The 17,015-nt window shown below is 40.5% G+C and overlaps 1 protein-coding gene across 5 annotated transcripts in view; it reads left to right on the top strand.

Annotated features, from left to right (window-relative positions):
• NAV2 (neuron navigator 2) overlaps window positions 1–17,015 on the top strand; it is a 236,413-nt gene that overhangs the window by 154,692 nt on the left and 64,706 nt on the right. The window contains exon 1 of one of the 5 annotated variants that reach the window (XM_064452867.1): window positions 16,246–16,428. The exons of the other annotated variants lie outside the window; for them this stretch is intronic. Within the exon in view, the coding sequence (XP_064308937.1) occupies window positions 16,331–16,428 (98 nt within the window). The 5' untranslated portion in view covers window positions 16,246–16,330. Of the gene's footprint in view, window positions 1–16,245; window positions 16,429–17,015 lie in introns of those variants that run through there. 5 annotated transcript variants of the gene reach the window in all.

The following is a 17,015-nucleotide window of genomic DNA, read 5'->3' as shown; positions in this document are numbered from 1 at the left end:
GAGTCCAAGTGTGAGATGCACGTATCTTCCTGCATGCTCTTCTGAGCTTTGCTGTTTTTTTTTTTTGTTTGTTTCTTTTTCTTTATTGGTTAGGTTTATTGAATATTCAGTCATTTATTCTCAGTCTCGTCCCCTCCAGTGAAGGGCTTTCAAATACGGTACTGCAGATGGGGTGAGGGGGCACCCTCTATATCATCAATGAGAAGCCTCCAAGGAATGAAGGATATCCACATGCTTTGAAGGATCCATTGCCTATATAGGGAAATGAGATTCCCTAATCTGGGTGACTAACAAATACGTTTAAAACTGGATGGTACTCACAGTGCTGTATATCCACACACATCTGTATCTGCACCGCAGTGGGAGAAGCTGTAAGGTATCCACAACTGTGGGCTCATATTTAAAATGCTGCGTATTAAGAAGGTAATGAAGTAAGGGGGATACTTTTGGGCTGACTGGTGTCAAAAGAAACTGGAGTGTCACTGACCTAGTACTCACCAAGGTGCAGTCTCTTCCCTCCTCTCGCAGACCTTGTCTACCAACTGTAGCTGGCTCTTCATAAAGAAAGCAATGTCTCATTTCCCACGTACATCTACACAGCGTTTGCTGTTCCCTGGGTACAGAGTGACCCCTGAAAGCTGGTGGGCAGACAGAAGTGCAGAAGTTGGGGCATATGGACCATGTAGAATGAACGCCTGTCTCCAGTGGGAGGACTTCCCAGCTCTGGAGAGCAGCTGTGCTGCATTTTGCAGCAGGAGTGCTGAGCAGGTGACGGGGACAAACATGCATAATTATATTTTAGCTGCCCTGAGATTCTTGGAACTACTGCATTTATATAGGCCATTCCTTGGTGTCATGATAACTTCCTTGGTGGCCAACAAGCTATTCCATATTCGGGGTCAGTACCCTTCTTATCTCTAAGTCCTATTTTGCTCTTCTCCATTCCTCCTGGTATAGGGATTTTCCAACAGTATGATAAGGTGACTTTGTGACCGGTTTATGACAGCTAATAGGATACACAGTAAAGTTGAGACTCCACAGAAGAAGTAGTCCTGATCTTTCCAAGATGAGCCCCAACATCCTGAGGCTTAAAAGGCCCAGTGTTAATGCAGCTGCCTGGGGCTTAAAAATGCTCTACTATTATACAAACAGGCATTCAGGCTTTCACGTGATAGTTATATGTTGCTTAAGTATATACAGTTAAATATTCACATGGCCAGGATAAATAATTGCGTATTCTACAGAGGAAACACTCGGAGCTACATTGTGCTGTTACGGCAGTATTATGAGAATGTGTGTAATTTGCTTTTATTAAGAAAAGTTTTTGATATGCTCACTAAGAATAAAACATCTAATTTTATTAACACTGATTGCTGCAATTTGAGACTAATTAATTTGACGTAAGTAGTACTGGAACAGCGCGAAACCTGTGTGCATAGTTAGCACAGGGAGCCTGAGCAACTACCGCGTTGCTAGAGGCTGTGTTTAAGTGTGTCCAGGTATATATGGTCAATAAGTAGCCAGAGGATCAGCACTAAACATTGGAAGTCTGATTAGTGCCCGAGCAAAGTCCAAAGGCTGAGATCAGCTCTTTTTAACTATATGATTTTTTTTGTTGTTGTTTCTTAACTGACAAAGGCTCAGCTCAGCAGCTACTGTGGAGTTACCGTGTGCTCGCATCAGCCCCAAGTAATATTTTTATCTTTTTAATCTAATTTTAACTTTAAAGTTTATCTTCTCTGATTATGTTGTTAGTTCAAGTTAATTTTCATATATATCAACTAATTCATTCGTTTTGGTTTGGGGGAAATGAGGAAACCACCTTGAGTGTTCAAAAAGGTTTTATTCCCTCTTTCATGTTCAGAGTCAAGATTGATTTATTCTTGTTATGAAACTTGCAGCTAGAAACACTCTTCGTAACATGACTTAATGCCTTAAACATCTCTTTGAAACTGTTGATGTTATTTGATACTATCTGATATGCACATGCATAGTTTTATGTTGCATTTGCATTTTTATGCAAAGATTTCATTTTTATATTCCAAGATGATTGAAACATAATGTTGCATTTGCAAAACTAGGACTGTTTTGAATGCAGAAGGGAAGAATGGAATATTATCAGAAAATAGCTAGAATGTATTCATAGACAGCTGTATATCTCTGTGGAAAGTGAGGAAGGGGAAAGGAGAAGGAAGAATCATCAGCGCGAGCCTCTGGGAAAGAGATATGACTATCCTGTGCCAACTGAGGTTCACAGAGGTTATGTTGATCGAGGAAAGGCTTATACTCCACTTAATCCATATTTTGGGACTATGTGTATTCGCTGTTTCGGCCTAGGTAGAGAATTCATCCATCTGTGCTTTTAGAGCATTTCTGAACCGATGGATCAGGAGGTGGCAAGAAATCTGCTTTCATACATATCTGATGTCTTAAATGTGCATGCAAAAGAAAGACTCAAATGTTTTGAAATCAGAAGACTGTATTTCAAACTGAAGTCAGGATCTGAGTTCAGTGCTCTCATTTCTGTTGAAATTCTTTGTTGGCTTCTAACAATAACCACTAAGCCATCTTTTTGTTGATATAGATTAAAAGCAAATATGCCATATGGCAACATCAGGTTGATTGTCGTTGCTTTTGGTCAAAGCATGCTGGTGGTTTGGTCTCCAACACCAACATCCAGAGGGTAGAATTAGAGGTGTCTCCCACGCTGTGCCTTAAGAGTTTGGGTCCCTTTCTGCAATCGCTTCTGACTGATCCTCAGTTTTTAGCAACATTCTGCTTCTCTCTCTCACCATGTTTTTATGGGCTGACCTTACGTTAGCTGTAATGAGTTAAACATGTGACTGATAAAATAATCATTCCTTCCTGTGAGTCATACCATATGTTTTCCCCTCTCTCCGCCACCACAATTCCAGTCATACTTGACCCAGTTATTTTACCTTTCCTACATCATCCCCTCTCTGCTACCGAATTGTTTTCTCTTGCAGCCGTTTATCTCTTTGCAAGCAATGCGTTGTGCTTTCAGTGCTGGGCTTTCATCATGTCTACCTTTGTCCTCAAGGAATTACTGAAACCCAACTTCGTCCTTGAAACGTGTTTGAGTCTTGAAGTTGTTCCCCACTTTGGATACATTCTCCTTTTATTTAATGACATCAGTCTCTGATTTCACTTTTAGATTTTAACACCATTGGAATGAGCGATCTCGCAATACATGGCGATGCAGTTAAGTTTATTATGGCAAGGTATATGTTATCCAATCATTTAGGAACAAGGGATTATTTTAGAAAGAAAAAAGCAAGAGCCAAAGGTAACTTAGGACTTGGCTAAGCAAGGCTGGGTGTGATCGTGGGAGGAGAACAAAATTTTCTTTGGACATTTTCAGGAATATTAGCGAATTGTAGCTATAACTTAAGTAGGATGGATTCAAGTGAGACAAAGAAAACGGAGAGTAATTATAAAGAAAGCCTCTCTGGCATTTACTAACTTGTAAACTAGTCTCTGGGAAGTCTGTCCTTTGGGTCTTTAAAAATGTACAAACCCAAGCACAATCACACATTAGAGGGAAAGTGGTGTGAACAACCAAAGAGGGTATTTCCAAATGAATCTTTGTTTATTTCATTGTTAATACTGAAGGTGAGCACTTTCCTCGTAGTTTGTTAGGTGTGCCTGTTATGATGCAAAATATGAATGCTTGCATTAATCCAGCTAGTAATCTGGGGGGGTGGAGGGTGTGTGGGTGTTTCTTTCTTTCTTTCCTTGGGGGGGGGAGAGGGTACTTCTAGTGATTTTAATCCTTTCATTTTACTATCCCTTGTGCAGTTAATTTCATTACAGTCTCTAAACAAAGATATCCAATGACCACTGCTTAATTCTAGAGCAATTCACAGAACTAGAGCTTCTTTATCAGCAGTTTATGTTAAGTCTCTGATAGCAAAGTGAGGCACCATTTCACAGCTCAGCCTTAACAAAATGGCCACATTCTGCCAATGTTGAAATAGGACAGAGAAGTAAGAGGCTGGTTTACAATTATTTTCATCGTATTATTGCACTGGGATAAAACAGAAGATAAGGGTTGGGGTTTTGTTCTTGTTTTTCCCTTACAGAGTAGCGATGCGGTGATTAAGGCTCTAATCTAAAAAGTCAGGTTGAGGTCTCTGCTGTGCCTGACTGGAGCAGGGATCTCAGTTTTGGCCTCCTCTGTTAGGGTTGTTTCTTTAAGAATATTTCTCTCTGTCTCTCCTGCCAAATTATTTGCTGGAAATAATATCAACACAAGATACTGAAAGGTGTTAATTGGACTCTTGGCTATTGAGGAGCTATCAAGTCACGGAAGTGGGATGGAAAGAATTAAGGTTGAAGTCCTTGAACTCCCACATCCCCCCCTGGATGGTTTAACTATGAAAATTAACAGAGGGTCCAAGGGAGTCTTCTTAGTGTTGTGAAGAGTTACATTTTATTATAAACCACCAGGAAATTTTATTACATTTAATCGAAAAATTCCAAACCATCTCTAAAGCATTGCAGTAGCAGAAGTGGAACTGGCAGTTTGAGAGTTTTACCTAAAGCTTGCTAAAGTAGAGGCGGGGAGAGTGTGCCTTAAAACCTCTTTTTAACATCATAAATTTCTAGCTGAATTCCAGTTAATGCTTCTAAGCTGCTTTTGTATCACCACTGTGGTGTAAAGGTGTCGGGTTTGGTTAGAAGGTAGGCGTACAAAGTTCTCAGGATGAGTGGTAGGGAACAATTTGGGCCTATATACGTATTGCATATTGATAGAGTTAGAAAAATGGCATTAACAGAAAATTTAGGTTGTGCTTAGTCCATCTGCTGCAAGAAGCAGGCAGGGGTTCCCCAGGTAACAGCCGTCATCACGGTAGAGCAGTGTTCCACCTCTGCAGCAGATCTGCCTCCCGCAGTCAAATAGGAGTCATAAAAAAATTTTTAAAAAATCCCCTCATGAAAGGATATATCAAAATGTGTTTTTACAAACAATGTCAGTTCCAATATTTCCCTTCCAATTTGTCCCACACCTATTTTTTCCTTCCTCAGGCCCACTTGAGGCTTCTTGTCCCCATTCTGTTGCTCTTGTGCAGCAGGTCCCAGCCTTTGACTTTGGAGTTTCCATCCAAATTTGTTTTCCCTTTCCTTTTCTTTTTTCTACTTGTTCCCTGCATACAGTCTCGAATCCCTTCTTGACTTATTGTCCCTGTCCTCCAGGGCCCTCCAGAACCAAATAAAACATTTCTCTTGCAAGACAAGGTTTCTCAGGGAAGATCAATATGACTTAATAGTAAAATCATGTATATTTTCTAAGGACACTCAGGAATTGTGCTGTTTTTAACTGAGACCAACGTCCATCCTTAGGTTGGCATGCAGCTTGGAAACCTTCAGGCCAAAACAGCTGAATTTTGGCAAAACGATAAGTAATTGAAATCATTCCCCCTGCTAATTATTTCATTACTGTAACACAGCCATCTCTGAAGCAGAGGGTGTAGCCTCAGAGAGAACAAGCATGCGGCGTAAAACCCATCAGGGCTGGGGCTGGGGAAGGAATTACTGGGCAAGGATCAGTTTTGCAAGTTTTTGCTTTACAGGAATGCTAGGAAAGGTTAAAAGAGTCCTGCAGAGACCCTGGGACCTCAGGACTTCGGCAGGGTAGGGAGTGGAGGGGGGAGACAGTGCCAGCATCAGTGACACAAACCTGATCCAGCAAGAAAGCTTTGCTCAGACCTACTGAAAAAAAGAGTAAAATTGTGCTTTTCTGTTACGTTTCGTGGTTGGAATGATTAAAAGCTTAAAGTGATCTGAAGTACGATACGAGAAGGGTGGCATGACATTAAAAAGGCTTATGACTTTGCACAGTTGAGCTTTTGTTTTTTCCCACTTCATTATCGTTTTATTCCTTTAAAAAAAACCAAAACCAAGAAAACCACCCCAAACCAGAAAAAGAAGTCCTACTGCTTTTAACTTGTTATCAGTTAAGAATTAGAGAGAGATAATGTGGGTGAAGTTGCATATATTTAAGGATCATTTAAACAGCCTGCAGTTCAGTGATGATGGGGGTGGGAGGGGAATTTAGCACCATAGGAGAGGCTCCGCTGAGCTTTGAACTGGATCAGATGCTCGAGGACAATTAAACACACAAGATTTCCCCCTTTAAACAAAGGCACAGAAGGGAGTCTCCCTGTTTTCTGTGCTGTTAATCATCAAGAGGAGAGAAGAATGTGTAAACGAAGAAAGAAAAGATGGTGCTGTTTAAAGGAAGGATGTTAGACCCCAGCAGGATGCCTGCTTGAGTTGCATCTCAATAAATAATAAGCACTTGTTATGCTAATAGTCGCTATTTTCAATAACATGATTTGCATACAGATCATATGCATGTTAATTACACTTTGCATATAGCCAGTAATGCACATCTTAGGTTTCGACCTTAGCGTTTTCATTTGTAAAATGATGCATCACGTTAATGAATATTGCAAAGCTTTCGAGTGCAAATAAATAGCTGATACAATGAACAGCAGCATACTGCGCTGGATACACCCTGAAGATAACCACACATACCAGAGACGTTTATGGAAGAAGCCCAGGATTAGTGTCACTTCTGGCACTGACAACATCTGTCGTTGCACCTGATTATAATGAAAATAAAGTGAAACAAAAGGGTGCGTGAATGCAATGATGCATGGTAATAGTTAACCCCCTGTTGGCTAATTACTGGGTGCATGCTTGTGTGTATATTGCTGTGCCTTTATACCAGAGCACAAAGTTCAGTAGTTTTCTACTGACTTTATACCACCTGGGGGAGGATATAGGTGGGACCTGGCTCTGTGGAGAGGAAGAACCGTGAGGGCACGGTTACTGCTTGAAAGATTTTTGAACATGTCCGTCAGGGCCCTGTTTACATGAGATCAGTGCGTTGTGCCTTGTGACCGTAGTGTTTCTGACCATTAGGAAGCCTGGAGTTCTGGTGAGCTGGGTCTGAAAGGCAGCTCTACATATTCTTTCTTCTCTTCCCTCCTTTCCCACACATCTCTGGATGCCTAGCATTTCTCCTTTCATTATGTCTAATGGAAATTTCCCACTTGTCCTCCTGACCTACTAACTTAAATGAATAAATGAGCAGAAATTGGCCCATAGGATGAGAGTCCTTAGCAGTAGAAATGAATGGCACCCTATAAAATGTAATGATGTGACAGCTGAGGTTGTGTCATGCTGAATCTGCATTGCATCCAGACCCACTTTAGTATCTTCAGATGTGCATCTGTAAAGCATAATGCAGCACCAGTTCAGGAATCTCTTGAACCATGTTTCATAACACTGTGTAGCTATGCCTTCTGTATTAATAGCTGTGCTGATTTTTTCTGATAGTATTTTGACACCACGGAGCTCTGCTTTCAGCTTATTACTTACAATGAAATTAAAAAAAAAAAAAAGTATCTTGCAGAAAGATCTAAGAGTTGTTATCTGGCATTCCAGACTAAATATTTAACATAGTGCATAAGGTATATAATACAAATATTTACTTGTTAGGAAACTGTAAGAATATGATTTACAAGTTATTACCAGATTAATTTTTCAGGTATCAGATAACAATATCGGGTATCAGATAATCTGGGCCCTATAAGGCACAGATGTTTGGAATTAGTAGTTCAGTTTCAAAGGAAAATAACTGTTAAATGCAATAGCTGACTACATCAATATTCATTTGTTATTGCCGTTGGTGTTCCCACATCCCGTTGCAGCTCACTCTGCATGTTTCATAGTTATCGGAGTTTCTATAGCAATTAAAAGGATTTGCTCTTCCAGAGAAAAATGAATGGGTTTAATAATTTTGGAGAGGCCCTGCTCGCTCAAGGTCACTCAGCATAGATGGAACAATTCTGCAGCTTCTGGTTCCTCACCAGCCTGCTGCCCGCAGGGAGCAGCGAGGGGGGGACGTGCCCCTCTGCAGAAGCTTGGGTGGAGTTGCGTGCAGGCAGCCTGTGGGAGCTTCCACGCTCGCTCCGTTGCGTGCGGTCCTTACGCCGTGCTGTCACCGCCGCAGCTGAGCACTCAGGAGCCGAAGGAAGTGTTGTTACACCAGCCCCCTTCTGCACCCATTGAACTTCGCTGCTCCTTCTGCAGATCCTCTGCTTCCCGAGTCCCACGTTCTTCTGTGCTGGAATTGCAGTAGCCGACTGTGGCTGCATTGAACTCCATCCCTGGCATCGAAACTGTGAACTGAATTTGCTCTGTGGTGTACTGGTTGTAATCTCTGCTCCGAGTAGCTTGCGGTGGGCAGGAATCCATATGTCCCTCACCAGTAGGCTCATGGTCACTACCGTTATTCTGAGGTAGCTTCTGCCGAGCATCTGGGAAAGGACAGAGATTTAGGTAGCACTGAGCTAGCAGAGTCGTCGACGCTGGGGAGCGTAGGCAACAATGGCAAAGCCAACTGGTGCACTGCCGAGTCTAAACAATGTCTCAACTCTCATCTTGTCCATTTTGGTAGCATAAAAGCAGAACATTTCAGCCGTAGAGGCTTTCTGTGTTTGCAAGGAGAAGAGTGTTTCCTAAGTGAATAAGTTTTGAGCAATGGAAATAAGTTTTCAGTTTACTGATGCTGCAGCTAGAATGTTGACTTTTTGGTAAGAGCAAGCCTACCGGCTGAAATTTCCTCCAGTCGAGCTTCCATTAAGCTGCTACCTTAGCTACCTGCAACATACGCTGCAATACTCCAATCTGTAGGATCATGCACCTTCTCAGGTGCTCAACACCTATGGTCTTGTCAGGGTTTAGTGAAGGTCAGAAGTTCATGTGGGCAAGTTGCCGTTTTCACAGGTGTTTATGATGTAATTAAGGAGTTTCAGGGAGGGAGTACTTCTCATCAGCTGCCGTTTTCAAGTATTAGTTTAAATTCAGTGTTACAAGCTTGGGGTTTTCTTACTGCTTGCTTAAGAACATCTATCTCTGAACGAGCAAAAACGTTGAGTCCCTAAGAGTTGCCGGCATTATTCACATAACCATAAAATGTAGAGCTAGGACAGGCTTTTGTTTAAGAGTACGCACCAGTTAGAGCTGCTGTCTCGTAGGCAAGTGGTTTGATTCAGTTACCTTTTGTGTTGGGAAGATTATAAATTTAAAGACAACTTAGTAATTTTCTTAACCAGGCATAGATAACAGTGGCAGGGAGTAGAAATGTCTGCAATTTTATATTCCATTCTATATTGCATAGTCTACTGTGACCTTGGAAATGGCAAGTTAGTCTGTTTGACAGAACCAGTAAGATAAAGAAAAAAAGCAATTCATGTGGAAAAGCACGTTCAGAAGAGTGGAAAGATTTTGCAAGGCAACCTGAGAAAGAGGCGTGTCTTTTGGCTCAGATACAATCTTTGGAACATCCTTGTGTTGTACCGGGTGAAGTAGACCCTTTTATTAGAAAAATGCAGATGGACTTTCAAAGTAAAGGAAAATATTTGTTGAAATTGAGAATTTGCATCTTTATTCTTTGCTCATTACTCAGTTGAAGTGTTTATGTGGTTTGAATGTTTATAGACTCAGTAATACAATGGATTTGCAAATACTGAAGATCCAGCTATAATGATGCTAGCCTGGTTTAATAGTTCTACTTTAATTAGGATAAATGAGTTTACATTTCTAGTGGGATGTATTAGCTTTTTAACAGCCACAGCAACAATAAACAACTGTAAATGCAGAGATTCATCTAATTAGGGGGAGGCCAAAGCAATTAAGACGGGCAAACTCTATTGATCATAACTGGATTTGTCTGAGATACATATAGTTGACAGCAGTGCCTTTATAACGGGTGCCATGAGATGGTTAATGACTGCTATTGACGAAGCAGTAATGATTTTAGTAGTTTGGCAGGGGTGTGTGGGAGGGTAAGTCAAGTTTTACAGACCTTTTCAAAACCATTCAACAGCTGCTTGGGAGAGCTGCTTTTTCAACCAGAAGTATCCAAGCGTAGTTCTGTAGATGTTACGCTCGGCATATCCTTCTTGGGCCTGAACACATCATCTGCCATAGTCCCCTTGTCCTGCTGGCTAAAAGAGAACCTGTAATTCAAATGTTATCTCTTTCTGAGCTGTTTGCTACCTCATTGGCGATAAAGAACTTTACTCCTAGACTATGGATTTGTATAGCTTCTGTCATAGCTGATGTTTCTGTTTTGTACTCTATTGATGGTTGACAAAGACCTTATGTTAGGAAGCAAACCATAAATCATATATGGACATCTGTCATGTATTCATCCCAAAGCATTTTTTCCGGAGTCCTGAGAAGAAAGCAATCGTTCCAGCTGTACTACTTTTATAACTTCATATGTTAGGGGTCAGGGTGAAAATCTTAGTTGTTGCAGAAGACAAGAAAGTCTTATTGCAATGTAGAAGTAAACTGTTATTCTATCCAGCAGTTCAGATTGGAAGAATGACATTTTCCTCCTTGGTCAATGGCATGTGTGTTAAAATCTGTGCTCGGCAGCGTTACGTTCCTTGGAAAGAGGACTGATTTTTATGGTTTGGAGAAGGACGCAAAGAAAACTGCATTTAAAACAATGGGAATAATATTTCATTCTTGTGTTTCACTACATTAACTGTTTGTGTTTTAAGATCAGATTTTTCCCCATTTTATGTTGGTTGTTCTCACTAACAACCTATTTGCCCTGTTATATATTTTTGGTCCGTTTTGATTATTTGCTATATCCAAAAAAAATTAGCATAGAAACATGGATACAAAAGCATATACGTGTGTATATATTAAATACATTGATAACATTTTTTTATTCAAGAAGTTTGAGACTTGGTAATCTGTTTGAATTTAGTAACAAATATTTGGATCGTCCAAGTATAACCCCTGGATTCAGCATTCATTTGGAATTCCTCTCGGATAATAGCGTGCAAGCTGCATCGCTGCTCAGCCACCCTCCGTTTTTATTGGATTATCTCCAGTTGCCTGCCTTTTTCTTTCTCCACTGCTGCTAGAAAGTAGCCGTTTGTGTTTATTCACTCTGATGTGCTTATTCATTTGAAGTGGGTATAGTGAAAAGTACGCCTCCCATTTGTGTCAACACAAGTGCTCCATGTAGGCTACCGGTGTTTTTTAAACAATCTTTGAAGTAAATATAAAATGTTATAACCATTTTTATCATATATTACACATAGGTAAATAGTCTTTTCTTCTCCATCAGGCATGCACATCATCTTGTTGGAGGACACTATGGTTTTCTTGAATATCAGTGAAAAGAAATTCCTAGGAGTTACATGCCAAGTCTGTCTTATGCTATTTTCCTCACACATTATCAATGCAATAATCATTAATCTTACTCCATGATTGGCTTTTCTGTGTATGCACCATCTTTTCAGGGACAAAATCCCTTCTCTTCAAGTCAGATGAAGTTTTGCCGTTGACGTAAGTGGCGCCTTGGGACTGGAAATATCTCACCATCTTTCCCTAAACGTGTGACTGGCCGGTTCCTATGCATTGTATAGGTACCCATACAATAGGAGACGCTGATGATTCCTTTTTACATTCTCTGTACAATACTACCTATATGAGTAATTTTAACAAAATCCTAAAATATTCCATGCTTGATGTGATCACTTCTATAAATAAATAAATAAATCCAGATGGCACCACCATAATATAATTGTCTGTTCTCAGGGAACTCTCTAAGGCAAGAGAGGACTCGTACCCTTGAGGTTTAAGAATGTAAAGAGAAGTATTTCGTAGCATATAAACTTTATCAGTCTGCAAACTTAGTGCCTCTCTCATTGAGCAGAAGGAGGGGAATTAAAAAAGGGATCTTCATTTTTCTAGACCCGCTTCTCCTGGCTCCCAAGCTTCCTTTGGAACCACACTGAAAAACCACAACTTCACAGGGCTGTAGCAGCTAGGGTCTGTTTTCTACCGTATCTCTTATTGTGGGTATATGTTGCTTCCCGTGTTCCTCTGGTTTTAACTACAAATACCTTCCCAGGACTGACAATTACATAGGACTACAACAAGGTGGGGTTTTTTAAAATTTACTTTACCTCAAAACATAGTTCATTTAAGTTGATAGATAGACTTTTAGCCCTGTAGCGTGATGCACAATAGTTGTAATGGTGCAGCAGTGTTGCTGTGTTCCTGCTTTTATTTTCCCATGTATATATTTAATCAACGAAAGTGCTTTAAAAGGGTATATTCTTGTTTAATGTGCTCAACTTAGAAGTGTGTTCAAAAGCATGTTTGAGTCTGTTCAGAATCTGTTTTGGCTTTACAAATACATTTTTCTTCATTTAAATAATTTTAGTGTTCTTTAGGAGGAAAGGAAGAAAAAAGCGGCTTAAAAATTACTGTTGAGATTATTTTAAGATATCAGTTTATCCAGTTGTAATGGAGTCTCTTCCAGGCTGAAATCTGGCAGACACTTCGTACCACACATTGTAAAACAGCTTACAAAGACTGTGAAACGCAGTGTCTCTACGGTCTCTACTCCTTGCATTACTTTTATAATCACTGCAGTCATCAGATGCAGACGTTTTATAAGCTCCTAGCTGATATATCTCAGCTAATGAGAAAAAAATACAAGGGAAATTAACATATTGCAGTAAAGCCCCAATTTTCAGGCGTTACGGCGTTCTCTAAGGGAGAGAGTGAAATTCAGCAAGATTCGTGCTGCTTTAACCTCGAATGCAAACCTGTAATTATGGTTTTGGGCCTTTTCAAATAAGAATCAAACCACACATTTCTTTGATAAGTCTTTTTTTGTTGCCTACAGTTTTAGCTCAGTTCAGCCCATGAACACAAGTCTTACTGAGGTTAATGGGAATAGCACACGAGTGTGCGGAGAGAGAACGAGCAATTGGAGGTGCAATGATTTTATTACGCTGAGTATGAGGGCACTTTGCAGCCTTTTCTAAGCAGCTGTTCTTTAGGTAAATTAATACCTGGGGTCTCTTTACTTCTCCCCAACTTTAACTACCATAAAAGAACTTAATGTAAAGCTGTTTGCAGCTTATCTCACCCGATTGCTATGTGAAACTTCTAACACAAATGCTTTTATAAACTGCAGCCATAACACACTAATCTTCTGAACTTCCTGACCCATAAAACTATGATTATTACTACATGTAAAATTCATCTGGAAATATCCCTCTGTATTTAGTGTTATGGGTATTATGTTGCAAAATCCCTCCTCCTTTGCAGCGTAAGGGCTGCCAGGAAAGCGAAGGACAATGGGGCTGTAGGTTGGTGGATGGAGAGTAACACCATACCTTAATCTTGTGATTTTGGTTTTATTTGGAGCTGGTGATTCAACAGATGGGATGTTCAGATACTTCTTTTCCCCTAGGTTACAGTTTCAGGTTTGGTTATTTTTGGAATTAGAATATTTCTGGCTGTTCTTATTTAGCATGAGCTACAGGTCAGTCACTAATTTCCTATACGACTGTGTGAGCAGATAATTAAGAAACATGTTTGTGGGAGCCGTTTTGATGAAGACAGGAAGGATGTTAGAGATTAGAAGAAGCTTTGCTATTCCAGTTGTGATTCTTTTAAGTATCTGTAATATCTGAGAGTTCTCTCTAGTGACTAGTCTGTGATTAAAGTAAGGAATGAGAAGCAGTTTATGGGATTTGTTAATAAAGGATGCCAGTTAAACTCAGCAGAGGCAACAAAGGATTAATAATAGTCGATGAGTATCTTTATACTCACTTCTCTCACTGTCATTATGGGTAATACATACTTTTTATTAAAAAAAAGCTATGTGATTCTTGCCTAATCTTCAGCAGAGATAATGACATCTGCAGCTTTGCATTTATGCACAAGCACATCATGAGGGGGATGCGTTGACTGCACTCTAGGGTGCAGGCATACCGAAAAGCACGGGAGTCATGTTCCTATCTTTTGTGCACCACTAGACTAACTTTATATAGATAATCGTCCAGCTGGGAAAAAAAAAAAACAAAACGAAAAAAAAAACACAACAAAAAAACCTAAATGAACAGTCTTTTTTCATTTTAAAACACAAACATTTGTGTTAAATGATGCTTTTCCCAAGCCGCTTTTATTATTAGTATTGTTCTAAATTGCAAGTTGTCACATTTACCAGCCTCTAAATTACCAGTCCTCTGTGTTGCTATAGTAACACCGTGGCCACTAAAATATAGACTCCGGCATAGAAAGGCAAGCTCAGACTGCGACTCATTTATTTGAAGGTTTTGGCAGCAGAGTATCTCCACAAAGTCTTTATTTTATAACCTTTGAATACTTGCATTTTAACTCTTTCAACCAAAAATACAGCATTGGGCTAAAAGACACGTTTTATTTAAGATAGGATACCCAAACTGAACAGAGTGAATAAATACATGGGTATAGCTGGCTTCTGACTACTCTGTCCCTCTCTTTGGTTTTGGTCCGAGTGGTTGATGGTTTTCTTGAGGTGAGGCTAAGGGGACAGCGCAGTATTGTCTCTCCACTTCCTCCATCTGAAAGGCTGCCCATCTTTTCTTGGCGCGATCCCTCGTAAGTAACCTGGACAACGGAAATCTACACGGGTTGCATTAGAAATGCAGGTCCTTCCTGTAATAAAGGGAATGGACTTGTGTATTCCTATTGGCCTGGAAGTTAGTGTGTTGGTCAATGCTAGTAACTGTATAAACTACAGCAAGGGTCAGTGTTTTGTGTGTGTTCCCATTTAAATGACAAAATATGATAAAGATTATAGGCTCTATCTTGAAGTTAATCCCTTCTTCTTGAGCATATATACTATAATACTCTTAATTTCATGAGCTCAGGCTTTTTTTCCCTTTATGTTTTCTCCATTTTGCAGTTCAATTCCCTGACTTTCAACTGTTTGCCAAGTTCATCTTACCTTCTCACCATGGCTTTACATCTGATGGTTGTCTCTTTTCAGCCCCAGACAACCTTCCCAGACCTCACCCCTAACCTCAGTTTCCCTGCTCCAACTCCTTGTCCCCAGACTCTTCACACACCTGCTTGTAGCGTTTCTCCCACTGACTCCGTTCTGCTCGCAGTGACCTTGAACCAGTTCTTCATCCATCCATGGGCTCCCTGACCTCTCGCAGCAGTCTTCTACTTCAAGCACTGGAGCGCAGCCTTCCGTGCCCAACTAGTCATGGCTATCCAACACCGCTCTGCTTTCCATCATCTATCTTATTATTACCATTCCTCTTCTATTTCTGGCATTTTGATTTTTTTGGGGTACATGTATCGTTTCCTGCCCTGTGTCCGAGGCTCCGTGAGTCCACATGGGCTGTAAGTGACCAGCTTTTCCAGTTCTCACTGTCTTAGAGGTTTCTAACGTTTACAGGTTATGTTTGTGCAGCATCTAGCATAAGGGTCATCAGGGCCTCTGAGCACAGTAGCGCTTATACTACCCACCATAAACAGAGCTGGTGTGATTTCCCATATTAGAATAAAAAAATCCCACAGGTATGGCAGAATGCAGAAATCTGGGAAGAATCCTGTCAGAAAGTATTTACATTAGGCTGAAATAAGAGTTTTGAATGCTAACAACCAGAAATTTTTATCAACCAAATACGTATAAATGCCCCTTTCTATTCTACTTCAAATAAAGGGAAGTAATAAGCCCCTTCCTTTAGAACGGTGAATAAGGCTTACTGTGTTTAATCCCTACTCAGAGAAATCTTACATATCTTGTCCCATTTCATAAGGTCTTTTTTGGGGATACCAGTGGATAAATTAGTATTTTAAGTACCATTTATGTTGCAAATGTTTTTCTACCCCACCCCAAAAAAACCCAAAGAATTTTGTATTTTACCAGTATTCCAAATATTTAATCTTAAAACATTTGGGGTCTGTCTCCTGTTACGTTCTCGTAAAACTATAGTTGTTTCAGCAGTCATGTTGTTGAAATCCCATTGTAAAAGCAGAGTAGGAAATACGCTTTTAGAGGCTGTAGTCTTTTAGCTGAGATCAACTACTGTCATTTAGTACCTTCAAGTACAGGGTTGCTGACATGAGCTTTTACTTCATACGATACGGTAGGTGATCTGGAGGCGCCCAGTCTGCCTGCTTCACTGCCATCAGGTTACAGCTTTTCACAGATGACCTAGTCCCAGCAGAAAGTCTTGACCTCTCACTTTTTCAGCACTTCAGAGGTTAATTTTGTTGAGGGATCAGATTTCTTTCTAGGGGAAGTTTCTGATGATCACCTTCCAGCTAGGCTTTACTTTCCAGTGTCTTTCAGAGCTGCTGAATGGTGAGGGCTCTCTGGAAAACAACCTTGCTCCAACTTTTTTTTCACGTCTCTCCCTAGACAGTCAGGTTACAAGCTGTTTTATTTAGGGGGGTGTTGGATGGTAGCCTAATGAAGGTATCAACCTGCAAAATAAATCTAAGCCCCTTCTCTGGAATTCTTCATGGGCAACAAGGTGGAGAAGTGCATTGGCCTGGGAATATTGCAAGGTAAGAGATTTTCTGCGCTTTTGGAAGCAGGGAAGTGTGTTGTGTTACACCTTTGTGTAAGTAGGTTTAGCTTTGTAAATGCTGGCAGCAATGGGAGCACATTAGATGATGGAGTAAATCTGGGAAGTTTTCTCCCTGCACTATTTCAATTGAATTGCTGTATACTACATGAAATCAATATATTTTTAGTAGATTACAAATACTCGAATATCACAATAGGAAATTCCTCCCGTGAGAACTGACAGCTATTACTGTATTCGGGTTTCTTTCTGCTTTTACTTCAGGATTCTGTGAGATTTGTCCATAATGATCAGCGTCTCATAGGTTGCAATCTACCCGGCTCTCTTTCCACCGGTGTCACAGGCTTTTAGCCTCAGAAAACTATGGGGCTTTGTTACGCTGTAGCATTGTAAGTTTGCTTTCTGTGCAAAGGAGGAACCTCTATGGGAATGAGCTCACTCTGCGGGGAAACAAAGGCGTGTGTGAGGCTCGGAGGCCGTATCGCAGCCCGGAGTGCACTTGCCTTTTAGCACATAACATGCAGCTCTTATTCTCACTCCCGTGCAAATTTCTGTCGGCTTCCCCAT

Source organism: Phalacrocorax carbo, chromosome 5 (genome assembly GCF_963921805.1).
Source record: "Phalacrocorax carbo chromosome 5, bPhaCar2.1, whole genome shotgun sequence".
NCBI classification, from domain to species: domain Eukaryota; kingdom Metazoa; phylum Chordata; class Aves; order Suliformes; family Phalacrocoracidae; genus Phalacrocorax; species Phalacrocorax carbo.
This window is presented reverse-complemented; position numbering and strand designations above follow the sequence as displayed.